The sequence below is a fragment of the Arvicanthis niloticus genome, chromosome 22 (assembly GCF_011762505.2).
Source record: "Arvicanthis niloticus isolate mArvNil1 chromosome 22, mArvNil1.pat.X, whole genome shotgun sequence".
NCBI classification, from domain to species: Eukaryota; Metazoa; Chordata; class Mammalia; order Rodentia; family Muridae; genus Arvicanthis; species Arvicanthis niloticus.
In genome coordinates this window covers 12,954,156-12,982,024 of record NC_133429.1, presented here as the reverse complement: position 1 = coordinate 12,982,024, position 27,869 = coordinate 12,954,156, and the positions used below count along the sequence as shown (strand labels likewise).

The window sequence follows — 27,869 nt, the reverse complement described above, 5'->3', positions numbered from 1 at the left end:
TCAACAACTGGTAAATCTTAGGTTTTACAGTCTCAGTGACACAGACTTCGATTCGCCAGCCAATATTTATTTCTGAATCTTCAGGCCTTGGCAAGGTCTTTGTATGATTTGAGTTAGCGTGTCTTAAGGTACTTATCCCTGGGGAGGAATCTTATGGCACAAAGAAGGTTAGATTTTCTTCTCCTAAAGGAGATACTTTTGTCTTGTACCCATCTATTGGGGTGTCAATCCCAGGCAAGTTTGTTAAACAGACCAATGAACTCACAGTGGGATAAAGTAGGGGTAAAGCTTGCTTTGGATTAGTAAATTGAGTTGAACACCATAAATCTCACTTTGTAAAAATGTCTAGCGCAGCTAACATTTCTGCCAGTGAAGCAGGCCACTGGAACAGAGCCACGTAAATACTGGATACATTGTTATGTGGTCGATTTAGCCGTTTACTCTCCACATTTCTCCTTTCCAAAGCAATGGTGTTCCAGGGAAAGGAATGAGGCAGAGCCCAGAGGCTCGTAGAGTAGATCCAGCTGCTCTGATACAGAGGGGAACTCTCGAAGTTGTGGGCTGTTGTGTTGTTAACATAAAACCACAGCTCTATTCTAAACACTATGAGATTATTTTGTAGCTTATTCTTCTAATCCGGTTGTGCAGTTCTTGAGTGTGAATTTTGCAGACACGTACTGAATCAACAGTGTCAAAAAGTTAGACATGTCTACTAAAGTATGAGTCTAATTGTGTTCTCTTTGTGAGACAGGAATCCCTGGGGGATGAGCTGTTGATTTGTGTTATGGTTAGCTTTCATGGCATCACTAGGCACACCATGAAAGTTTAGTGGTTTAATAGTTAGATGCTGACTTATTCTCAGGAGAAATGCATAGAGAGTTGCCAATCAGCCAAAATGCAAGCAGAGATTTTTTTTTTCCCGGTCTATCTCTTAATCCCACATTAAGCAAGGGGCTAGCATTATTCAGCAGCTGTCAACTCTTTCCATCCCTCTTTTTCTTCATCCTTCTGCAGAAGTTCACGGAATGCCCTCTAAGGTCCAACACTTGGGATGCATCCCTGAAAGAACACAGTCCAGCAGGGGGAAGTTTCCATCCTTGTCATTAAAACAAGTCTGTACTCTGTTTCTGTACACTGAATCAGGGAGGGAGGAGAGCCTGCAAGTTTTGGAAGGAGCTGCAGAAGGGTCCCAAAAGGATGTAGTTCCACAGGGTGATGTTTGAACTCCCTTTTGTCGGGGTGGAGAGTGTCAAGTGAGTGAGAATCAGCACCTGGGATCAGAATACAGCCAGGAAGGATAACACACGTATGTTTATGGAACTGTGAAATGTCTAGAACATACTGTGTGGTGGTTTAAAGTGACTTTAAGGGGTGGGTAACATGGGATGAAGAAACTGGGAAGTTGGTCATGGCATTAGAGGTCATGACCTACTGAAAAGCACAAAACACCAGTTCAACAAAATGGGGCGAATGCTTTTGGAGGACGAAAATGAAATTCTTTAAGTCATGGAAGTCATGGAAGAAGCAGTGGTTAATGAATGTTCTCTAGAGAAAGGTGCTATTTAAAATGTGTGAGTCATTCCATCTTCATAATAATTACCAGGATACAGACCCTGTCTTTACCCCTATTTGGCCAATAAAGAAACTGAAACATTCTTGGTGCCCTCTGCAGGGTCCCAGAGCTAGTTAACTCAGAGAGCCTGCTCTTAATCACTAGGGTTTATTGTAGTACCAAAAATATATTACAACACTGCAATTCTGAAGTTAATTATAAAACAATGAAGTTGCATAGATTACAACTTAATTTTCATTTCAAGTGAATTAAGAGCATCCTAGGTTCAACCCTTCTAAGTTTTTCAAAGACTTGTCTGTTTCTCTTCCTGAGGCCTTCCTTGCTCTATGAGGTGAAAAAGTTTAAAGTCGCCGCCAATGAGACTTAGTGTCATCACCTGTATGCAAACCTTCAGTAAAAGATGGTTGTGTGTTTAATACAATTTCCAACTGGGATGGTAGGTTTGAGAGTCTTTAACCTATCTCATGCATAAAGACAATCTATGTGGCCACAAGCTCTGAAATTTCCTTCTTCACACCCACACACCTATGCACACACCTGTCCAGTGTACTCCTAGGCAGTGCACACAGCTATGCATACATCTGTCTGGTCCACCCTTAGGCAGTGGGTTTTCAGAAGAGCTCACTTTCAGCAAATACTCCAGGTACTGGTTGCTTGTATTTCTCAATTTACTCTATGATGTTAAAGGATTTTTAAATTGGTTTTCTGCCATTTTGCCATATCAATTTGTGATAGAAAAGACTGAGACTGGGTCTGATTTTAGCCTAGTATTCATTCTACCACTAACATTATGTAGTTTTAGGACCGCCATCGAACCATTCTGTGCCTCCCTGCCCTCATCATGGAAAATGAGACTGTTGGAATAGGTGAGCTGTGTACTTTCCCCTGGCTGCAACAGTTCTTCATATTCATGAAGTCCAATGGTCGAACACACTTCCACCAAGCAGAAAAGCACTCTGACCCCTGCCATTTAATATTTTCCCGTTTCTTGGTCTGGTTGTTTTCTTTGAACACATTTCTTTCATTATGATACAGCTCCAAGATTGCCTCTTGTCTTTACAAAGACTCTGATTCCAGTTCCATTGGTCCAGAACTTAGCGAATGAAACTCACTTTCACCTCCTTTCTGCCAGTTTGCTTATTCTTAAAGTGGTATCGGTAATAATAACCTCTATTGCCCTGCTAAATAAAGTCTAAGTCTACCATTGTCTGGATAGCCTTCTGAGCTCAGAACAAAATAATGGACCCCTTTACCAGCAGGGTTTCTCCTTCTCTGACCTTGTCTGGAGAACTCAAAACCCCATGTCTCTACCTGTAGAATGTCACCTTAATGTAGCTTAGTTAGATTACAGGTTCAACTTCCTTTCCTCCTTTCTTCAACTTCTGTTCAGCTAGCACCTGAGATTCCTGGAATTCCTCCCCATGCTAATGAGGCATCTCAGTACCTTAACTTTCAGCCAATGATCTTTGTCCATCTGGGTTATTCCTACCTCCCCCTATCCCGCAAACTATATAACCCTTGAATTGCCCTAAGTAAAGTTGATCTGGTTCCCCGAAGCTGGTTCTCATGTCATCATTATTGTATGTACTCACAGGGCTTCTGAAACCCACCCTACCCTCTACCCCCATCTGTTGTCTTTGTTCCATTTGCCCTTGGGGACCAATGAATAAGCCAACGATCCCTGGAGGCAAGGAGGGTCATAACATTATAGTATGGAACTTTTAACATCATGTCTTGTGCACAATTAAGAAAACATGAATATGATAATACTCACAGGGACATCAAGGAAACAGCTCATATCCATTGCATATATTCTCTGAGCCAGGTATTAGTGAATTGCTAACACATGACCCTACAGACAGACGCATGGGTTCTGTTAGACCTTCCATTGCTATGATAAATAACAGAGAAATTGACTAAAATAAAAAAGATTTATTTTGACTCATGATTTCAGAGGCTTTAACTCATGGTCACCTGGCTTTCTTGCTTTGTACCTGAGGTCAGGCAGAGCTTCATACTAGATTAGGCCAGCCTAGGTACAGTGTAAGGCTTTATCTCAAAAAAAAATTTTTTTCCATAGTGGAGAGGACATGATAGACCAGGGATGTCCATGCCTGACAGAGAGAAAATGCCCTGGGTACCCTCTTTCTAGTCCTTTCCTCTATCCAGGCCTTCAGCAGATAGAATTACCACTGTTGGAGTAACGTGTGTGTGTGTGTGTGTGTGTGTGTGTGTGTGTGTGTGTGTGTACTATGTAAAGGTTGGCTTTGTATTATTCTAATGTTAATTTCTATACCACCATAGAGTTGAGTACTGTCTGGACTTTGGTGTTGTTTTTTTATGGATCATCACCTGCTTTAGTACTTTGCATACATATACCTCCCTCGCCTTCTGATTGGTTTAATAAAGAGCTGGTGGCCAATAGATGAGGCAAGAGAGGAAAGGTGGGACTTCTGAGCAGAGATAGGAACTGTGGGAAGAATCAGGTGCGAGGGATTTGGCAGATGGCACAGGGTGGAAGGAACAGGTGCCAGGACTGAGTGAGAAATAACGGGCCCCATGGCAGACATAAACAGGTTAATTTAAGTCAGATGAGCTAGGTAGGAAGTAGCCAGCTAAGCCCTAAACTATAATAAATAATAGTAAGTCTCTGTGTCATTATTCAGGAGCTGGCTAGTCCAAGACAGTCAGGCAATGACCCACATCCAGAAAAGGCCTTCCCTTCTGGGTCAATCCTCTTTAGAATGGCCCTCATGGACATTCCCCAAGGCACATGTTACTAACATAGTAGGTACCTATCAATCCAATCATATTGGCAGTCAGTGTTTGTGTTACTTTATTCCCACATCAGGTCAAGTCACCTGTCCAAAGATGTAGGTCCAGGACACGTGGCATCCAAGTGGTCTAGGACCAGAGACTAAAATTTAAAACTTTTTACATGGATCTGTTTTTTTTTTTCCACAACAGTGTCGCTGTATACTTGTGAGCACTTCCTGTTCTTGTGTGTCTCATCACCTAAGTGGAATTGCTCTACTTTGAAGGCAGGTGCTGTCAGTATCTTCATGTTCATAGACAAGGAGCTTGAAGCCCCTGGACATTGATTGAATGCACACAGAAGGGAGCAGAAGAGGACCTGAGCTCAAGCAGTCTGACCCCAAGTCGCGTCCTCAGCTCTGATACCTCCATGTGGACTACTCAGTCCAGCTGTTGTGATGCTACATCCCAGCTCATTAGTGAGCCTGTGGTGCATGGGAACTCTGCTTGGATTCCTCCATGTCTACACCTGTGCCAAATGAAAAAAAAAAAAAAGAAAAAGAAAAAAGAAAGACTCCTAACAAATGCTTTCCTTTGAGACCCCCTAACCATTTGTAAAGCCTACTGTGGCAGATAATTAATTCCATTGAATTTGAGGTTCGGTACTGCTTTTCAGGATATGTTGAAGTAAATGCAATAGCACCATGCTTATTTCCTCTTTTCCTCCTGGGTTTTTTTTGGGGGGGAGGGGTGAGGGGAGGGACAGGGGAGTTTTGATCATGTCATCACACATTTGCCGATGAGGTATTTACAAATGAGTTAGTCAGACTTCCTGTGTTCATGTGGCTATGATAGTGGCACCCACTGAGACTCACTGATACATCCAAATTTGAGCTTAAGGACACATTTTCCACGCTGTGTGACAATAGTAAAAACCAGTTTTTCAAAAGCTAATACAAGATGTAAACATGTGGATCTATGCTTCGCTTTGGGCTAGCTCAAATCCCTTGCTAAGTAAATAGAGGGTAATCTATACATTATCTTAGATGAATGTTTAAGGAATATGGAATGTGATTTTTTTTTAAAGAATAGGACATTTCAAATGAGCTTTAAAACACATTCGTTATCTGCCAGAAGGATTTTATTCATTATTAATTATATCAGAAATTTTATTCTGTGAGTGTTGAGGTGAGTCAGGATCAATTTTATAACTCAAACCACATAAATCTGCAACATTTATTAATTAAAAAACGAATTTAAATGCTACATTTCAAATTTCATGTGATTTAATGTCCCTTTGTTCCTGTTTTTCAAGCATATGTCAAACCAAGTGTCCACAGAGATGCATTATACAGCTAAAATTGAATTGCCATGTTACGGATGAACACGGAGCTATGATCAGTAAATAATTACTGGCTTTTACTCTAGAGTTGAGTTTGATAAATTTCTAGAAGCCTGAGAATTAACATTTATTTTTTTGGTTAGTTAAGTAAATTAAAACTAGATTAAGGACATTCAGATGGAGCTGACCTCATCATCCCTCTCCTTCGAGGACCCCTCACGAGGCTGACCACCTCAGCCTGGGGTGGACAGGAGGTCATGCTGCCTAGGGAAGTGATTAAGAAGAAATGCAGACTTGCATTTGTTTCCCATTGCTACAGTAAGGATGGTCACACACTGAGCAGTTTACAGTGTCCTCTGTAACATCTTACTCTTCTGGGGATGCAAGTAAGGCACATAACTTGTTGAACTACAAAGACCTAGCAGAGTTCTATTCCTGCCAGAAGGAAGAATCTGTTGTCACCTTTGACATCTTATTGAGCTGTTCTGTTCTCTCCTTCAGGGCCCATTCTCCCCTTTAGGAAGTGTCTCTCTGACCCCAGGCATAAAGCATGCTTCACTATTCCGGTTGCATGCCATGACACTGCCCTCTACTCTATAATACAGGGTGATCTCCTCATTTCAAACACTTTAATCGAACCTGGAAAGTTTCCCCTGCCATGCAAGGTGGCATTCATGTATTCTCAGAGATTAGCACTATAGCATACTAGAAATGCAGCCGTTCTGTGTATGACGTGCTGAGACTGCAATGTCTTGAATTGACTGCACCTCCTGTCATGCCTGCCCCACCATCTTAAGTCCTTTGTATTCTGATAAACATTGCTGGCTATGTGTGCCTCAGCCTTTTCTCTTCTCAGTTCTTAGTATTTTTTATTGTGCTGTAGCATGCATCCTCGTTGGCCCCTTTCTTCTGCCAAGAGCAGTATTGCAGGCCAAACTACTTTACTTGGACTGTGCAACTAGTCAAGAAGATGCTCACAATCCTTGTACCTCAGTTTCCTCCTCTGTAAGTGAGGATAAAGGATGTGCATGCGGATTAATGGGATGACTAAATGAGTGAATATATTTAATGCTCTTAGCCCAATGCCTGGCCTATCCTTAACACAGACTATTATTGCCATTATTTTGGTTGTTCTCCTTCTATTGGCCTCAAGATGTTATCTGTGATCTTGTTTCTCTTCTCAAGAAAATCTGGCTTCTCTCAAAGCCTCAGCATTCATCTCTAGGCAATGAACTCCAGCCAGACACATTTCTAAAACTTCATGCCTCTATTTATGGCCATACTGAGTAAACACATTTTTCAATTACTTTGTTTTTCTTTCCTTATTTTTATTAGTTCTTTACAATTTATATAATGTTTTTTCTTGTTTATATTCAACCTCTTTCTCACAACTACTCCCAGACATACAACCTTCTTTGCTAATGACCCAACATTGTAACTTTGTTGCCTCCTCCTCCTCCTCCTCCTCCTCCTCCTCCTCCTCCTCCTCCTCCTCCTCCTCCTCCTCCTCCTTTCTTCTTCTTCTTTCTTCCTTCTTCCTTCTTCCTTCTTCCTTCTTCCTTCTTTCTTCTTCTTCTCTCATCAAGTCTAATTTGTGATGTCCATATATTGTATCTGTGGCCATCCTACTGGAGCATGATTGACACTAAAGAATGCTGATTCTGTTTCTCTAAGTAGCTATCAATTCTGTCTCTCTAAGTAGCTATCAATTGCCAGTAGCTCCTCAGCTACTCATCCCTCCCTCCAACCCCAATACTGAAATTTTGTCTGAATTAAGCTTGCTTAGGTCTTGTGCATGCTGTCAAAACCACCACAGGTCTATATGTGCAACTGTCCCATTGTGTCTGGAAAACACTCTTTAATTGTAGCTGTGTAACATGTCTGGCTCTTACACTATTTACACCCATTCCTCCTATCTGCACCTTGGGAGTGGAGGGTGTGATATAGATATTCCATTTGAGTCCAAACAGTCTATAGTCTCTTATTCTCTGCACCCTGACCAGTTTTCTGTATTAATCACTATCTATGGCAAAAGAAGCTTCTTTGGTAAATGTTGAGAGGTGCACTAATCTAAGGGTATAATAAGTCATTAAGACTTGGTTTGATGCTATGGCCACTTATCAGAATAATAGTAGTAGATTCTTCCCTAGGGCCTATCTCCAGTCTAGCCACAGGTTCTTGACCCAACAATGGTATGGAGTATATGTTTCATCTTGAGGAATGGGTTTTGATGACAATCAGGAAGTGGTTGGTTACTGCCATGACCTTAATGCCACAGTTGCAACAGTGGGCATGTTTCACCTGGATAGCCATTATTACATGCCTGCATGGCCATTATTATCACAGCTTGTTGGGTTTACCTCTAGGTAAGACTGGTGATTACATTTTTCCTCCAATAGATTGCATAGCAACTTCCAGCACTATGAAAGCTAGCCAGTAGGGATGAAGCTTCCTGGTTAGTATCCATTTAATTTCTCCGTGCGCTACCACTCAAGTATGTGGTGTGAAGAAGCTATTTTCAGCTGATAACTGCTTGTAAAGGTGTTTTAACTAGATGTATATGCTCAGTTCAGGAACGGCCCCATGCCCAGCAGTATATGGTCAATACAAAACTAATTCAATGACCCTGTTTCTCACCTGCTGTTGTGCTTGGGAGAGTGGGCCATGCACCTAGCCTGGATGGCAGGGTAGAGCTGGCCCTGGTCATAGGGGTTGCCAGTGACCAGCTCCCATTGTGTGATAGTAGAAGAGCCAGCAGTTTGACCAGCTGATACGTCTCAGGCCCAGATGCATGGCTCTGAGTTGTCCCACTTCAACATCTACCCCATAAGTGAACTGCTGGAGTGCATGAAGGGGCTGGTTCTATAGATACAAAACTACAAAATCTCTATGACACAGGGCAACAATGGAATATCTGGGAGGAGTCCCAGTGATGTTTCTGATTGATAGAATGAAGCCAGAGGCTTCATTCCAGACCAATGAGTCATTCGTTGCAATCAACATTTTCAAGCAAAGAAGTATGGACAAAGGGGCATACTGTGGGACACACTGTCACACACTACATCTTCCACAATGAGATTTTTTTTTCTCTGTTGGCAGGGAGGTTGCATGGGTGGAGGGTAAGTGTAAGGGCATGGGGAGATGAGTAGGATCGCAGTGCATGATGTGAAATTCACAGAGAACCAATAAAAAGTGTTTTTTTTTTTTTTTTTAAATAAAACCCAAACTCAATGGTATTTTTGTAAAAATTTTTTTGTTTGTTTCATATTATTTTGTTTGTTTGATTTGGTTTAGTTTTATCTTACTGCTCTTTTCCTTGTATTGTATATTGTGGTTTCTAATTTGTGTTTTTAACTCTTTTTCTCTTCTCTCCCCTTCTTCTCTCTCTCTCTGTCTCTCTGTCTCTGTCTCTCTCTTTCTCTGTGTATGTTTCTTGTACTTTTTCTTTTCTTTTTATTCTACTCTTTTTCTATTGTATTTATTCTTTTCTTTTTATTGTTTGTTTTCATTTGCCTGTTTGCTTTCTTCAGATAAAGAAGGCATGGAGTTGGATTCATGGAAACTGGGTAGATCTGAGAAGATCAGGGTGGAGGGAAAACTGTGACCAGAATATATTGTATGAATAAATTATTTTCAACAAAATGAAACAGAAACAAAACCAAAATAAGATAAAAAGTATGTGGTATCTTCAGCAAAACCATTCTATTCTTACACTTGGCAGGGAAAGATGGGGAAGAAACAATGTCAACCAAGAGTATTAGCAATATCCTATAATGTTTGAGAGTCTATGGGATCTAACTGATGGACAACTCCAAAATAGGTAACCAATTCCTGGGACTATTCTGATAGCCTGGTGCCTTATAAGAGCACTGTTGCTCCATTAATAGGGTAACTCCATTTAAACTAGTTTTATATTTGTGTATGCATACTTTTAGGGACCGTCTACAGCAGTGGGATTCCATAAGGTTATTCAAAGGGTCTTCAGTATTAGTTATCTCCATGTAGTCATTACTCTACTGCATTCTATCTTTATTCCACTTCTGGTACCATTATTCCCCTTTACCCTTTTATACCCCTGTGTTCTATTCTACCTACCATAACCCATCACTTATTTCTTGGTCTCTATAGACATTCCAAGGAAATAGCATATCTAAAGATCCCAAACTAGCATCTATAAATGAGAAAACATGTAACATTTGTCTTTCTGGGTACGGGTTACCTCATTCAGACTGATTGTTTTCCACCCATTCATTCATCTGTGAATTTCATAATTTTTGTTTTCTTAATAGCTGAATAATACCCTATTAAGTAAATGCACCACATTTTCATTCTCCATTCATCTATTGATCGACATCTACAACATTTCCATTTCTTGGCTATCATGAACAGAGCAGCAATGAAAATGGATGAGCAGGTATGTCTATAGTAGAATTGGGTGTATGCTCAAGAGTAGTATACCTGAATCACGTGGTGTGTCTATTTCTAGGTAATTAGTGTAGATAATTTTTTTTAATGTTTCATGGGAGCCATAGACCCAGAATATCTGAAGCTGAATTTGTTTATTAAACTATTTCATCCCTCTTCTTGGTTGTATGAGTACCCTTATAGTTTGGATGATGTCTTCTAAAACCCTGTGTTTTAAAAGCTTGGATGGTGCTATTAGGAACTGATGGAGCCTTAAAAATGTATGTGTTGGAAGAAGGATATGAAAACAGAAGGGAGGACTATTTGGGGAGTGAAACAGGGATAGCAAGATGAGACTAGGAATCAAAAAAGCAGTCAGAGAGAAGAACAAATAGGAATAAAGTCTAACAGAACATTATAAAAATTCCATAGTGAAACCTATTGCTTTGCATACTATTTTAAAATAATTAACTAAGGGAAGAGCTGGAGCCTACAGCCAAGTCTCAAGGTCATTTGAAGTCTTATGATACAATACTCCCTCTGCTCTTTGCTCATACAAGCCTAGCTACCATCATTTCCAACACATGGGCATGATGTTCAGTGTAGCTTCCAGGTCCATTTATGAACTTGTTGCAAACGTAAAAACTCAACACAGAAGACCATTTGTTTCGGTCTAAGCATCTGATGCTTCCAGTAACACATCTCCAATGTGTATGAAACTGGATACGTCTTCCTTTTATGAACGAGGCCTGTTTCTTGAGAACGACACACCTTCACTCTGGGGAACACTCATCCTTGCTTTCTGTGTCTTTGACAACTTACCCAGCAGCCCACTTGCAGCAGAAACCCTGCTGGAGGTCTTCCCTTATGGTGTTCACTCCAACCCTTTGAGTTCAGGGGTCAGCAAATCATAGTCCTGAAACTAAATCCACGCTATCCTTTGGTTTTACAGGGAAACATGTATTAGATTATGCATGCCCAATTATATATTGCCCAAGAAGGCTACAGCAGCAGAGTGAGAAACTAGAAACAAAAGAGACCATATGACCCCCCCCCCAAATATTTATTCTTGGCTATTAAAAACATGTGCCAGCTCTTCTCTCTACTGGAGACTGTGCAGTCTCCCTATGCTCTACCTCACACACAGGACACTGCCTTGTTATTGGAGTTACTCCTGGCAGCCTTATTCCTTGCAAAATATTCTCTCCTTTACACACAGATTCTGTCTTTACGATGTCTGTCCTGGGGCCTGGTAGGCTGTAGGCTCAGCAATTATTGGTATAAATAGATTCCTCTGTACAATAAAGTTCTTTTTACTAAATGTTATTCATTTGCTCAAATGACTAACATCTTCTAAAGCACTGATCCCTTTAGGAGGTTAATGCTTATCATTTGATGTTCCCAGGAGGAAACTATTTTCTTTCATTTCTAGAAAGCTTTTATTGACTGCTAAGACAAGCTGTAAAGTTGAGTTCAAGGATCTTAAGGAGTAATCTTCTTATGCTCACTTGGTGATGTCGTTTAATAAGTAGCTGCAACTGGAGTTTAGAATCTCGGTACACATCTTCCTAAAAGGTGTGGATTTCACCATGTGAAGCAATGGCCTCGTTCCTATTTAGTTATTTTTCTTGACTGCTTGAGGTTTAATAATATTTGACTATGTGCTTATGAAAAATACAAAATGGTTACATCTATTTTAGGAAAACAGAGATGCCCCACTGGCTTCTTGAAGAAGTGACCTTGCAGTTCCCGTTTTATCAGCCCAGGAAGTACTGATATCTCCCTTCATGTCACATCCAGTGCTGATGCTCTTTGCAGTGGTTGGGTGCATGCCTGTGCAGGGAGAGGGGTATGTCCTTTGTCAGACATTAAGCTGTCGGAGGGCCTAGATTCTGTTTCTTAAAGCCCAAACCTCAATGCTTGCCACAAAGAAAGCTCTTGATAGGTGTTTTCTCAATCAGTATGTGAACAATTGAAGAACTCCCTCACACACCCCAAAAAAATCTATCCTCAATGTTTTATATACATAGAACTTTCTAGTCCATGTTCTTAAATATCATCCATACCAACTTTCCATTTGAAATTTAGCAATCTTCAGTAGTTACAAATCAATGTCCATATGAGAAAGGCAGTCAAGTAGGATGTACAAAATAAATGAATAGAAGATTGAAAGAATTAGTACATTTTCTTATCTTAACTGTTTATTTTTAACCATTATGTTTGCTACATAGCCTTAAACATGTAAGTGTACTGTAACTTGTTTACCTATTAAGTGGTATAATTATGGATAACACCAACATAATTAGAGTGGTTGTTACAGTTATAATATCTCCATATATATTTTCAATCAATAGTGTTTTGCAGAGAGAGTTGTATTGTCCTCAGTCCACAAAACACAGGGAACTTTCTGTAACACCATGAGGTTACAAGAAATCTCTATCTCTTCTTGATGCAGCCCCAAGTGTGAATGTAAAGATAGCACGAATTGACTCCTATAGAACGTGAGAAACCCAGAGCATTGAGCAGTGAGTGAAACATTGACAAATGAGCAGGATAAAATCTTAAGATCTCACGTATTTGGGAACATCCTAAGGCAATTCTTCAGTGACTGCTTTGGGTTTGCACAATGTCTTTTTTTTTTTTTTTTTTTTTTTTTTTTTTTTAGATATTTTATTTACATTTCAGATGCCATCCCCTTTCCCCATTCCCCCCCCCTTAGAAATCCCCTATCCCATGCCCCCTTTTCCTTTTTGCATTTATACATTTTTTTTAAATAATGTTAATCATAAGCGTTATAAGTTTGGAATTGTTCAATCAGAGGTGTAACCCACTGACCGACCTAGATATAACAACTATCTTTGACTGGTGGAGATACATGAATATCTGCCTCCCTGTCTCACCCCTCTTTCTCTCTTTCATCACCTAGCTTCTCCTATCCTTCTTCTCCTCCTCTTCTTACTCCTTTTCTTCCTCTCAGTACTCCTCCTACCTTAGCTCCTCCTACACATCACCCTTCCTGTTAAAATAAAACTTTTCTCTCAAAATACAATTAGAGCATAATTATGCCAATTTGTACCAGTGAGGTACAAGATAGTCTTAATACCCAGTCCATCATTTTGTTGACTAACCAGCACCTCTGTCATCTATCCTAACTAAAACATTTAGTTCTGAACCTGGCTTTAGGATGAATGTCAGCTGCCGACCATCCACTCAAATCTTTTCTCTTACGGTAAATAGCTCTAAGTTTTCAACCCCGTCAGAAATCCAGAATGACTGAGTTAACTATAATTGTGGGAAGCACAAAGCATAGCTTCTAAAACTTAGCCAATTTATAGAGACCTCTGAACACCTGAAAAGCCCCTATACTACCGAACTTTGGAGCATCAAATCTTCAGCCTTCTGGCCCAGAATCATCTGACAGACCTTGGTGATGCAGGATTATTAAGGACTGATTACTCTGTCTAGGCAGATATAATCAGTTGACTATTCTGCATGTGTGTCCTTTTCTGGACAGTAATTTGTCTGTAGATGGAGAGAGGCAATTCTTGCCTAGTGGCTGTTACCACACAACTGGAGTAACTCCAAGGATGCTCAATTTCTTCTTAGAATCCATGACAGGAAGCTGTCAGGAGCAGACAGGTCTCTAATCAATATGAACATTAATATATAAATATTTGTAGCATCAGTTCTATGGACTTCTGATGTTTTGAAAACCAACTGTCCATGTAAGGTAACCTGGACTGTTTTCTGTTAACTCCTCTCAGCTATTTCTAAGTAAAATATGGAAAGCACCCTAACAATAAACTCAAAAATAAGAATTTGCTATCATCTCTTAACTCATAGGTTAACCGTCCCAAATAAGTTAAAAAAGTTAAAAAGGGGCTGGGTCTAGGCCCTGTATTCCTAAAGGTGTTATACAGGCACAATGCCCATGAGCGTATCAATATTCATCTCACTTTTATATTAATAAGGAGCTCGTACCAATGAAAACCTTAAATTTGAGATCAAAGTAAATTTTGTACCATTTAAGAATTTATAACTTCATCTTGATAATAATTATACAGATTTCTACCAGTAGGTTATGGCTATGCAGTAAGTCCTAGCTAATCCCCCCTGTTCCAACAAAACCACTACTTGTCCCTAGAAAGACAGACCATTATTAACCACATTAGTCCCCAAGCTCAGGGAATAGGGGCGCTGACTCTTCTTTAACTTCTTCAAGCTGATTAAGGGCGTTGAGATTTTAGAAGAGGGGTGGGGGGGAGAGTAAGTTGATAAGCCTCTGATGCTGTGTCTTCACTGAATCCAGATGGAATTCCAGGACATCAGAGGTTTGGGCAGGTCTGCTCAGTATGCTTGATGAGTAGATACACCAAGGCTGTGTATTCTGCAATATACAATTCTAAGATACTGCCTGAGTTCGAGCGCCTGGGATCCCTGCTTCCTCTGGGTTCTTGGATGTTGGGGGCAGAGCTGCCACCCAAGGTCTGCTCATTTGCACAATGTCAAACCATTAGGGTCAAAACCGAAATGTGTAGATTTCAAACACCCTCATAGTCGAGGTTCAATCAGGTAACAAAATTCTAACAAATGAGACATTTTAATAAAGATTTCTTATGTTGCAAAGGGGATTGCTGAGTTAAGGAAAGTAAGAAGAGATGAAGCTCTCATTGGAGGACTCTACAAAATATAACCAGTCCCCTCAGAGCCATGAGGTCTACATCTATAGTTTCATCCAACACAGGTCAAAATATTTCTTAAGAAAATAGGATCCATCCCATGGGTGGGTACCAGTTCCTGACACTATTACTGATGCTATGTTGTGCTATAGAGAGGAGCCTAGCATGGCTGTCCTCTAAGAGGTTCTACCAGCAGTTGACTGAGACAGATGCAGATACAGCCAAGTATTGAACTGAGGTTGAGGACCCCTATGGAAGAATTGGGGGCAGGATTGAAGGAACTTAAGGGGATGGCAACCTCATAGGAAGACCAACAGTGGCAACTAACCTGTACCCCTGGGAGCTCCCAGAGACTGAGTGAGACTGAGTAACCAACCAAAGAGTATACATAGGCTAGCCTTAGGCCTCACATATGTAGCTGAGAACTGCCTTGTCTGACCTCAGTGGGAGAGGATGCACCTAACCCTGTAGAGACTTAATGCCCAGGGAGAAGGGATTACTGAGGGCACTCGCTCATAGGTTAAGAGGGAGGAAGGCAACATTTGGGATGTAAATAAATAAAACAATTAATAATAAAGAATGTTCAAATGAACCACATTAAATATATAATACATAATAAAATTTAATAACCTATGAATTAAAAGAAAAGAAAATGACATTTTTGACAGAGTATATACAGATATGTTCTTGTCATTGCTTCCTAAAGTATAATAACTATTTATATCACATGAGGTATTATGAATAACCTAAAGATGATTTAAGGCACACAGGAGGATGTGTGTTGGTTAGTATGCCATTTTATGTCAAGGCCTGGGATGTCAGCAAATTTGGAGTCCTGGAGGTGGCAGAGGGAGAAGGAGTTGCAGAGCCAGTCCCCTGTGAATCACAAAGGATCTGTGTGTGCCTGAAAGGTGGCTGAATATCAGTGCTCAGGGAAACCAGGAGTGATGGGAAAGGAGCCATCATCAGGAGGTCTAAGAAGTGGTGGGACAGGCAGAGCAGAATGTGGAAAATGGAACAGAGGTGGGTAGGGTGCAGCCACGAGCAGACTCAGGAAACATCACTAATCTCTCACTTTACAAATGAGGAAAAGATTAGGGGAAAAACACCTGAAAGATACAAAAAAATGCTTTTGACTTTAACATTTTATAGATCTATATCCTTATCAATCAGTGTCTAAAACACAAAGACAGTCAGTTACCACTGACTGAATAAATGGATAGAAAAATGAAAAAATGCCCTTTTTCTTTATTATATGTATAATTTTAATCAACATGTTTGCTCTACAGCATTCCAATATATAGATATACCATAATGTATTTAATTATTTACTTATTAACAGATCTATATCCAGTTTCCAATATCACTATGATTAGAATAATCAATATAGCTTTATTATCCCAATGATATAAATACTCCTTAATGAAACATATCTACACATAAATTTTAGTATGCCTAATAATCTTTTGATATAATATATCTTAGAAGGGATAAGATTCTGTTTTCAAGTAGTAAGAAATAATGCTTAGAGCCAATTTGAAATTAATTAGTATTAATACTTGTAGATGGAAACATTCCTATTTGGCATGAAATTCTTGCATTTTTATTGCATTGTCTAATTACTTATTATGAGGTAACAGTATCTGGGAGGCCCTTATGTCTCCTCAGCATCAGTTAGCAATATTTTAAAAAAATAAACTGGGCTTTAGGGAAGTTTTGTGTTCTCAGCAAGATTGAGTGAATGTTGTCTAGAGTTTACCACACTGATGAACTTACATGGGAACTTCATTAATTCAAGCCCGTACTTCATGTAAGGTTCACTCTCGGCACTGCATGTTCTATGGATTTGGATGAATCTATAATAATCCGTGCTCATCACGGTGGCATGCAAAGGAGACTAACTGTCCTACTATCTCCTTGTGTTCTGCCCATTTGCCTCTCTTTCCACCCCTGGCAGCTGCTCATCTGTTTACCCTGTAAATAGTTTTCATTTTCCAGGATATTGTTAGAGCTAAAATAATATAACATGTAGACTTTTCTGGCACCCGCATCTCTTTGCATGTATTGATCGCTGATTTTTTTTAAAGCATTAAAAAATATTGCATTGTCCGGATGTACTGTAGATTTTTATATCTGCTTTCCAAATGAAGACCACCTTGATTCCTTCCAAGGTTTAGAACTGGGAGTCAAGCTGCTGTAAACTCATCTCTGGGTTTTTGCATGTATATCTTTTTAACTATTTGGTTAAATACAGAGGAGCATGATTTCTGGGTCGTGTGGTAAGATTATGTTTAGTTTTGTGAAAACCTGATACAGTGTCTTTCAACATGTATTGCCACCAGCAATGAATTACAGTTCATTGTGATCTATATCTTTCCCAGCAAGATTTTTTTCTTTTTGATGGCCAAATCTCTCTCTCTCTCTCTCTCTCTCTCTCTCTCTCTCTCTCTCTCTCTCTCTCTCTCTCACACACACACACACACACACACACACACACACACACAACTTTGAAATCATTTGGATTGGGTCCAAATGTTGGCTAATGTAAAAAATGACACAGTAGACATGGCACCTCTCTCTTCTACATACTGATTTAGATTTTTAGACTATGTATGGAATTATTTTAAAATAGTTTCCAAAACTATTTGTAAGTACATACATTTATATATGTATATATATGCATACATATGTATATATTGAAACATACAACATATGCCTCTCAACTACACTTTTAGGGATTATACAAACCAATCACCCTCAAATACTAGCCAAACAACAGTATGGAATTTGAGAGGACTTGTAGCCAGTTAGTTACTATATTTTGCATTTTGCAATGCCCTCCTCTCGCTTCTGTCAAGAGGAGTCTACATTTAAGTTAGTAACCTTGTGTCCCTGTGATCAAGACACTTGGCCTGAGTTCAAGATACTTTAGAGAGAGAAGGACTATTCTGACTGACCACTCAGTGGATGCCAGTTCTTCATGGTGAGGTAGTAAGATAGAACAGCTGCACACCTGACAGCAGGAGTGTGAAGTGCCAGCTCAGTCACCAGGTATCAGACAGGAAACTGAGTACGGACCAGAACCAGGGACAGAATCTTCTAAGAACTAGCTGTTGCCAGCCATGCCTCATCTGCCCCAGGCTCCGTAGCCTTTAAAACAGCACCAGAAATGGAGAACCAGGCATTTAGAACAAAAGCCAGTGCTTAACATTCCATAGTCAAACCATAACAAAATTAGTGTCAACTGTGAACCACACATTCTGATAAGCATTAAATAAGACACAGCTGAGCACTGAGTTCAGAGGAGAGAGAGGTAGATAATCATATGGTAAATAGATAAACTTTAATATAGGTATGTATGTACCATGTGATAACATGGCACAAGGAAGGGACTGTATTTTTAGGATACTGAGGGATGACTTGCAGAAAAGGAGGCGGGGCAATGAGATTTTTTTTTTTTTTTCAGAATTGTGAGTGTGCTGATTTACAGCATGTAAGATAAGGTCCTAGGGAACACTTGAGATAAGAAAGGGAATGCTCATTTTTAAGTCACCGTTCATGAGTAAACTATAACCATCAGTATTCTTTGTTTCTCCCTTTGTAAGCTCTTTTGCGAACCATATTCAGCCAGTCTTTGCTATATATCACCCATCCCACACTTCAGTGGTTGGCACCCCCCAAAATTTGTCTTTTAGTTTTGCAAGGGACTACATAGATCAGTCATTACTTGGTTGAACTTGGCTAGAGTCTGTGGTCAAGCCTGGTGTATTGTGTGCATTTTATCCTAGGACTGAGAAAGAAGCGTAAGAGGCTAAGGCCAAACCACAAAAGCATATTTTGTATCTCAGCTTTTTACCATGTCCTCAACTATCTACCTGGGCAAAGCAAATCATAATGTCCAAGTCCCAAACCAAGGAGGACTCTACACTTTTTCTCTTTACCAGGAAGTACTGATAAGTGACAATATGTCAAAGTCAGGAGCTAGGGACAATAATCCACTGTGCCACCACATTTTCCTGAAATGAAGTCCCTCTGGTAGAATTCTGAAGCAGGGGGAAACTGAGAAACATTCCATCCATCCCTGCCATCAGGAGGAGGTTATAGAAAGGCTACAGAGATTTTGCAGGTAGATTCAAAAGAGAAAACATCAGTAACCCATCCCCAGTACTTTATTTGAATTCCAGGAATGCAAGTTCAGTATCCACCAAAGCTCTAATCCCGTCTGGTTCTATAGCTTCCTCATGCTGGCAATGAGCCCAATGTTAAATCTGACTAGATTGCATATCCAGCCCTTAGAATTTTGGTCTCTTTCCAAAGTGCTCAAATGCCACATTCACGTATGGCTAGACATATAACTGTCCACAAAATGGCAAATGACTACATCTTGGCAAGAAGTTCCTCCTGGCTTTGGTATGTTGGTACTGCCAGATTTGTGTAACGTGAGAAAAAAAAAATCCTGGAACAGGGAGAAAAGAAAGAAAACAAGAGGAGGCATGCCCAAGAACCTGTTGTGCTAGAGTTGACACCCCTGCAGGCAATCCTCCTGCCCGGGGAACATCCACTTTTCTGGTCTCTAGGGGAGCCTAGTGGCTTCTGTGTCAGACCTTCTCTAAAAGTTGTCTCCTTTAGTTAACCACCAATTCTGATTGTGCTCAAACACCTTGGAACATGTTTGCCCAAGGTCCACCTGAGGTCAGTTCACGGAAGGGGCACTAATTAATTCTGTTCCCTTTCATGGGGACATGCCTAAACTAACCTCACACAAGTTGTTCTCTTTTCTGAGTGTATTTCTCAATGCTTGACCTTTTCCTCCCAAACATCACAGGAGGGCCTCAGGCCTACTATATAAATCTTTGATAAAGTATTCTTTGAGCCAAATAAAAAAAGGTCACAAAAGCCCCCCTAAATTTGTAAAACTTAACCCAGGCCTGAGAGGAAACAAAAATATTTTCACCTCACTGGGATTGTTGTTTGGGAACTGCTGGACTTATTTCCTGCTTTGTAGCTAAGGAGAAACCTAAAAATAAATATCCTTATTTTGCAGATTGTTATCTTTTTAATTGGGACTAAGTAAATCCTGTCTTTGCTCTTGGGTAGTGACATTCAAAACAGAATTCTTCTGTGTCTTGAACAGTAATTCACCTAGGAAAGGACACGGAGGGTGATGGGACACACAGTTGCTACTGCTGCAAGTTGTAAAACATTGACAGAACTACAGATGTTCCTATGGCACACAGCTTTTCTGAATCACCAGACTGACATTTAGATGAAAGCAAGTCATTCTCTCAGACATCCTCCCACCCGGAGCACAGCCAGGAATAATGCCCCCTGGAGAGCCAGGAGAAGCGATCTTTTAAGAATTTGATTTTATGGAGGGGAAAAAAAAACCCATACGGTTTAGTCTTCTTTTTTTAGGTAATGAAAGAATACAGGGACCTCAAAGAAAATCTGAGCCCTCACCCCTTTAAACCAACATATAAATATGTACTGTGTATCTGTAGCTGCATGGAGGTTCTCAGAATTGAATAGATATCACTTACCAAAGTTAAATCAAGTTCAGATAGACAACTTAATAGATGTATAACCCCTATGGAAATAGAAGCAGTCATTAAAACCAAGTTTCAACCAAGAAACACCCAGGGCCAGACAGTTTTAGAGCAGAATTCTACCATACTTCCAGGGAAGAGCTAATACCAATACTAATCCTCAAATTATCTTATAAAATATAAACAAAAGAAGAAGTATTGCCAATTTCATTTTATGAGGCTACAATTATCTTGATACCCAAACTACACAAAGATTCAACAAAGAGCAAGAATTAGAGACCCATTCCTCTCATAAACATTGATGCAAAAATACTAAAAAAAAATACCCATAAACAGATTCTAAGGACACATCAAAAAGATCATCCACCATAATCAAGTACCCTTCATCCCAGAGATGCAAAATATAATCCGTCATAGAAACAAACTCAAAGAAAAAGAAGTGTTAAAAACCAAATACAAACCAAAAAAAAAAAAAAAAAAAAAAAAAAAAAAAAAAAAAAAAAAAAAACCCACCACCCAACAACAAAAAAGAAAAACAAAAACTTTGACGAACTCCAACATCCCTTCATGATAACTGTTGGAGAAATTATGGATACAAGAGATATATCTAAACATAACAAAGGCAATTATATTTAGCCTATGTCAACATCAAGGTAAACGGAGGGAAATTCAATCAATTTGGAAACAAGACAAGGCTGTCCACTCTCTCCATATTTATTAAGTGTAGTTCTTGAAATTCTAGCTGGAGCAATAAGACAACGGAAAGAGATCAAGGGGACACAAACTGGAAAGGAAGAAGTCAAAGTATCATTATGTTCAGATGCTATGATAATATACATAATAGACCCCCCAAAATTCTACCAGATAACTTCTACAGCTGATAAACACTTTCAGTAATATGACTGGGTACAAGATTAACTCAAAAATTATCAGTAGCCCTTTTATATACAGATCAAAGAGGAAATGGAACTTTGAAGTTCGGGAGCCAGAGCAAAACAGGGCGATCGTAGGATCTATACACACAGAGGTACAGAGACATGGGGTACATCAGGTCAGCTGGGGACTTCAAACATTCCCAAGGATATAGAGAGATGAGAACCGCAAAGGCAGACCATGGGGCATGACCAGTATGATAGTCTAATAAATACATGCTTGAATCAACTATTCTTTGCAAAGAATCTGTGCACATGAAATTATGGTACAGGTTTTAAGGTGGGAGATTATTTGAAAAATATCTAAGCATCATCACAAATGCTTTCTAAGAGGAGATAAACTAGACAATTATAGAAGGCTATGTGGCCACAGAGATGAAAGATTGCCGAGATATGGCCACAGGGCCAGGATAACTGTAATACCAGCAAGACAAGAAACTGAAGGAGGCAGGGAATCTATTCTCCTCCAAAGCTTCAAGGACAAATATGTCCCTGCCAAAACCCTGATTTCAGGCTTAAGGCTTCTAGAACTGTGAGACATTGAGCAGCTATTATTTTAGATTGCTGGTATTGCAGTGATTGGCTATAGCACTTTAGAAACTGAGTACTCCTACCTCTAGGAATAGAATGGAAATGAGAATTTAAAAGTAAGAGCCAGCAAAAAAAGTTTAAATGTCACAGAAGTCAAAGCAAAAAAATTTAAAAACAGATGAGCAGAGGCAAGATGCTAGAGCTAAGAAACCAGAACTAAGATTAGGTAGAAGCCATTGGTAAGACAAATGGAGACAGCTAGCCAAAATTGAGAACCTACTGTGTGTCTGACATTACGATAGCATTTTCTAGGCAATCTCATAGCAACCTTATGCTCAACCTTACTTCTTGGCTGAGAAAATAACTTTAAACAAACAACAACAACAAAAACAAACAAAGCTGTCAGATCACTTGCCCTAGGTAAGTATGACTAGGATTTGAGCCCAGATATGCTCACTCCAGCACTTGTATTTTAACTCCTGTTGTGTTTCCCTTCAATTCAATAACTCAGTAATCAATATTTCAATAATCTAAGATGTTTCTAGAAGTTCTGGCTTTAGGTCCTTTATCAAGCTAAATGATAGCTCTGAGGTAGAAGTATTTCTGTAAAAACAGTTTTGTATTTGAGAGGCAGGAAAGAGAATGGAAAGGTTACATAGTTTGGACCTCATCTGATAGGGAAAGGAAGGCTTCTGTTGAAGCTGAGGTAGACAGCCAAATTGTAGGCCACAGTAGCGTAGGAAGAATTGTGACGGTATAATGAAACTGAAACTGCTTAGTCAGAAATTAGTCATTCCACTGATTAGCTCTTGATTCTGTAGGTTATCTGTGACCAAGGAGGGATTGCATCATGTTAGAGAGCAAAATACAGAGGAGAATTGGCTGGAAAGAGGGACCCATCATCCTTCATCTGTTACATGGAAAGTACTTTGTTCATAGCCAAGGAAAGAATCCAACAAGTGAAAAACAGATGTCTTGCAAGTAGAGATGTGAAGTACTTGGAGAAATGAGCTGGTGGTGGTCCAGAAGATGAACCAGAGCTCAAGGGTGTTGTATGATAAAGCACTCACGAGAGTGCTACTGGTATGATGAGAGGAATTGAAAGACTTCAAGGGGAAGGGGACAGGACCAGGTGGTTCTCACCACGAAGGTGTTTGATCGAAGTCAACAACAAGGAGGCCATTTTAGCTCCGTGATGGTGGCATGGGTCAGGGGAAGAAAATCAGCAGAGGACTCTAGAAGACCACAGCTCAAAAGGGAATCAGAATTTTATGGTTTTGTTGTTGTTGTTTTGGTTTCTACCTAAATAGAGCTCATGTTCTCACTACCCCACTGCATACTTATAACAATCTTTTTATTGGTGTTTAGTTTGTCCTTTAACATGGCGCAATTGAAAAGAACAGAACCACGCTCTATGTGACCTTGGACAAGTAACTTCTTGAGCCTCAGGTTTCCTATCTGTAAAATATGGGTTCCTGTGTATGTGTGTGTGGGGGGGGGGGGCGGGGAGGTGGGGAGTGGATGTGTGGATGTATACGTGTATTGTGCATGTGTGTTTGTGCCTTTCTGTGTGTATATGTATGTATACTTGTATGTATGTTTGTATGTTGCGTGTAATTTTAAAAACAAGCTTGCTCCTTTGCCCAGGGGCCGTTCTTAGCTTAGCTCCGAGCTCTCGGCTTAGCTCTGAGATCAAGCTGCAGGTCTCATGCAGCTCCACCAAGAGCCAATTGGCTGTTTTTCCCTATGAGCTGTGATTGCTCCTCCAGCCCCTCACTGCTAGCTTCGCCAAACCTCCAACAACCAGCCCACCTTCCCTTTTTCTTCTCCTGCCCACCTTAGCTCCACACATGGAAAATACTGGACAGTTTCATTATTTGAAAACTATCCAGATCACTCAATGACTGGGCAAAGAATTTCCTGTCCTAATCTTATCAACTAGTTCCCTCCATCCTCCTTAGTTCCCAATCATGGCAGAGGATGCAAACTCTAGGAGTCCCAAGACCTAGCCTACAGTCTGTAGCTTCCTCCTTGCTCCAAATTTTGGTCTGAACCTTTCTCCTGCACCCCTTCTCTTCCTCTTGGGACCCGGAAGTCCCACCTTTTTTTCTTCACCCACCAATTGGCTTCTGCTTTCTTTATTGACACAATCAAGAACCAATTAGGGAGCCAACATCTCCCCATACATTTGTATGTGTGTGTATGTGCCTATGTGTATGTATGTGTGAATGTGTATGTATGTATGTATGTATGTATGTATGTATGTATGTATGTATGTGTGTGTTTTCCATTTGTGGTGAAACATTCATAGGCTAATAATCAGTGTTTGGAAACATGCCTGATATTTAGTTGTTAGACCATGTTGTCTTTTTTCCTAAAGTAATCAAGAGCCAAATTAGATGATGTAATTTATTAGGTGATGATTCATTCATCTCTAAAGATATGACATCATGATCTTTTACATTCATAAGCATTTTCAAATGTTTGCAGCACGTTTGTTCTTATTTAACTAGATGCTTACTTGCATCTTTCTTGCTCTCATTGGCCCTTGTACAAGGAGAGATTTCATGTGACAACTTCTTGTTTTGCACCTCTGAAGACTCCTACTTTGGAGTAGGATTGGCATGGGTTTGTTTCAGCATTGGGAACTCTTCCAAAATTCCACCATGACACATTTTCCTTCCTCAGAACTATGCTCTATTGAAACTACTCAGAAAGCATTTATTTTTAACAGTCTCCCCATGATCTAAGTTATTATATTTTTAAAGCACTAGATTCAACAGTTTCAAGTGCCTATGCCGCTTCTTTCCATGTTGTAATTTTTATTCTCATTTATATCACTTTATACTTCTTTGAGGGGCCTTATGTAATACCTAAGAGTGCCATGTTGAGCCACACTCCTGATCCCTTTAGCCCAACAGCTGCCATAAAAAGTAACATAAGTAGAGAGTGCTTTGTCTGATATTCTCAGCCTGAATCTGCATACAGTATCTAATGTTGACTGAAAATTTCTCTCTCCCATCACTTCCTCTGTCATCTACAAGTTGGTCCGGATTCTGCTGGAGTCTTCTGGGTCTAGAGACACTCAGGATGCACTCTGTAAAAATGTGGAACCAAGAATGAGATGCTAGAAGACTGGAGAGGAATAATGATAGATTGAGACCATATGCTAGTTATAGCCATAGAGACAGACATATGTGATGAGAAGGTTTACACATGTCTATGTACTTAGGTGTCTCAGCATGCTATTCATTGACACAGGAAACCTGCCAGGCTGTCTCTTAAGAGACCAGCAAGCATGGAAGTCCTAACTTGAAGGATACTTCAAAGACCAATACTCAGACTCACAGTATCCTGATTTAGAAACCAGATCTTGGGCACAAACTCACACTAAGTTTATAATGAAGTATAGGTATAGAAACCCAGAACAGATGCTTGTGAGCTCTCATGAGACTCTCACACACACCTACCAGTGGATAGGCACAAATGGGAGGTTGTCCTCCATTTATGGATTAGACAAATTTAATCTATAGATTGTCTGGCCAGCACTGCCAGGATGAGGCACTTAATGCCATAGAAAACAAACTGTACTGCACGACTATAGGCTGTTCTCTCATGAAGAACTTTCTTGTATCAACTATTTGGCTACCTGGAAATGTGCTGGTTTAGGAAAAACAGGCTAAGTGTTTGCTTTCTCTTTTACAATTTCTGAATAATAGCAATATTTTTACCACCTCCATTAAAGACCAATGAGTGTTCTTAAAAACTAATTTTGAAACTAAAATTCTTGATTTTTCCAGGCTATTCAATCACCAATTCTGGCCCCTCTGTGATTCCCATGGGGGAAAAAAAAATGTTCTTTAATTGTTACTGACACTCCAGATACCAAGCAGCAGTTTCTAAAACCCAAAGCTCCATGAGAAACACACATATACTCCCAGGAGTTTATAAAGAATCTGCTTAACTTTAATATATGGCTATATAACTCCAATTTGTAGGATTCTTGTCATGATAACTGAGGATGCACCCCCCCCCCCCACACACACACACTTCTGAATGAAGCATTGCCCAGAAAATAATGTGAAAAATCACAATTCTAACATGACCCATAAACCTTAGAAAATAGTTGCTGGTGTTCTCTGGATTCCATGCCAAGACATAAATTCATGTTTTAGCCATTCTCAAGTTGACCTTTTCAGTTAATGGCGCTATTTTTTCATTGCAGGTTTAAGTTTATCTATTCATGGGGCTGAAAAGCACTTGCAAATCCATCAACGGCGAAGTGTGGCAAGCCGCCCAGGGTCACGTCGTCGCCTGCCTGTGGTCAGGCATTCTTCACTCCCACCAGGCAGACGGTCAATAAAAATGGAGGCCAGCTCTTCTGGAATCACTAATGGAAAAAATAAAGTTTTCCATGCAGGTAATGAATGGGCATATTCAACAGGGACCCATTTCCTCAGCAACCTTGTGCACAGACATTGTCCTGCAGGTGCAATGTGCTACATCTCCAGTTAGCTTATGTTTTTAAAAAAAGTCTTATTCTTTTGCTATTCTCTTTAATCACTGGCAAATGTCCTCAGGACCAGTAAGAAGAGGCAGCTGGAGGGCTGTGGGGGTGAACATGACAGAGAAGGTTAAAGACACATTCTACCTCTGCTGGTAAAAATCTAAACAAAAACCAGAAGGATAAACTCAGTTCAAAAAACCCTCTTGGACAATTGAACAGAGTTAGCCATTTTCCTGATAATTTTCTCTAAGAGAACCTAGGAAATATTTTGTTACAAAATGTCCACTCTGAATGTAAGTTACCTGAATTAGCTTGCATCACCCCAAGTAAAAAATTATATTAAATTTCAAGGTTTTTATAAAGTATTTGTAATCTCCTAAAATTGTTAAGATGATTCTACATTAAAACCTGTGATTTCAACTAAAAAATTTTATGTGCTTGTTTGGAAGAGGCTCATTTAAGTGTTCACTCATGCACTAACTCCACAGTGATGTTTTGAGTTCCTACTGTATACCAGACATTGTTCTGAAAATACCAGAGAACAAGACAATGTTCCGGTCGGCTGACTCTATAAAAACACCAAGTTGGAAGATGATTCAGAAGTCATTTAGAATAGGCTTCACCAAATTCTGGTTCTTCTCTGTATTGTCCTATAGATGGCCTTCAGGGAAGACAAGACCCCAGCTGTTGTCAAGTCCCAAAACCCTGCCCTCTGAACCAGGGGCTTTGTTTCTTAACCTTTCCAAGAAAGCCCCAAGTCTCTGAGCATGAATGACTAGAAGCCCCTTCTCCTCCCCCTCCTCCCCTTCTCTCCCTCCTCCCCTCCTCCTTTCTTCATTCTTCTTCCTCTTCTTCCTCTTCTTCCCCCTCTTCCTCTTCTTCCTCCTCATCTTCCTCTTCCCCTCCTCCTCCTCCTCCTCCTCCTCCTCCTCCTCCTCTCTTCCTCTCCTCCTTCTCCTTCTCTTCTTCTTCTTCCTCCTCCTCCTCCTCCTCCTCCTCCTCCTCCTCCTCCTCCTCCTCTCCTCCTCTCCTCCTCTCCTCCTTCTCCTTCTCCTTCTCCTTCTCCTTCTCCTTCTCCTTCTCCTTCTCCTTCTCCTTCTCCTCCTCCTCCTCCTCCTCCTCCTCCTCCTCCTCCTCCTCCTCCTCTCCTCCTCTCCTCCTTCTCCTTCTCCTCCTCCTCCTCCTCCTCCTCCTCCTCCTCCTCCTCCTCCTCCTCCTCTCCTCCTCCTCTCCTCCTTCTCCTTCTCCTTCTCCTTCTCCTTCTCCTTCTCCTTCTCCTTCTCCTTCTCCTTCTCCTTCTCCTTCTCCTTCTCCTTCTCATGTTTGTAGAGGACAAGGATCATCACTGTCTTTGATGGTGTGCCTATGTCCTTTAGCATTGGCCACTTCTCCTGTCTTAAGTAATACTCAAAAGAGGACACATTCCTCTTCGCCTCTCTTTATCCCTCAGACACTGCTACCTATTCTCTCTAAGGTAGGCCAGTGATCATGCTTCTTCATTCCCCATCAATTTCACTTGACACTGTATTGTCTCCATCCTTTTGACACCTTTTCTTTTCCTCTTCTGTTTTGAGAAAAAAAAAAAAAAAACTGCACCTCCA

At 40.2% G+C, this 27,869-nt stretch overlaps 1 protein-coding gene across 4 annotated transcripts in view; it reads left to right on the top strand.

The window, feature by feature from the left end:
• The window catches only part of Ano4 (anoctamin 4), a 367,952-nt gene that overhangs the window by 159,336 nt on the left and 180,747 nt on the right, over window positions 1-27,869 (top strand). For 2 of the 4 annotated variants that reach the window (XM_076919930.1, XM_076919933.1), the window contains one exon: window positions 25,987-26,181. In XM_076919930.1, coding sequence (XP_076776045.1) covers window positions 26,127-26,181 — 55 coding nt within the window. In that variant the 5' untranslated portion in view covers window positions 25,987-26,126. Of the gene's footprint in view, window positions 1-25,986; window positions 26,182-27,869 lie in introns of those variants that run through there. The other 2 variants (XM_076919932.1, XM_076919931.1) reach the window with 1 other exon arrangement.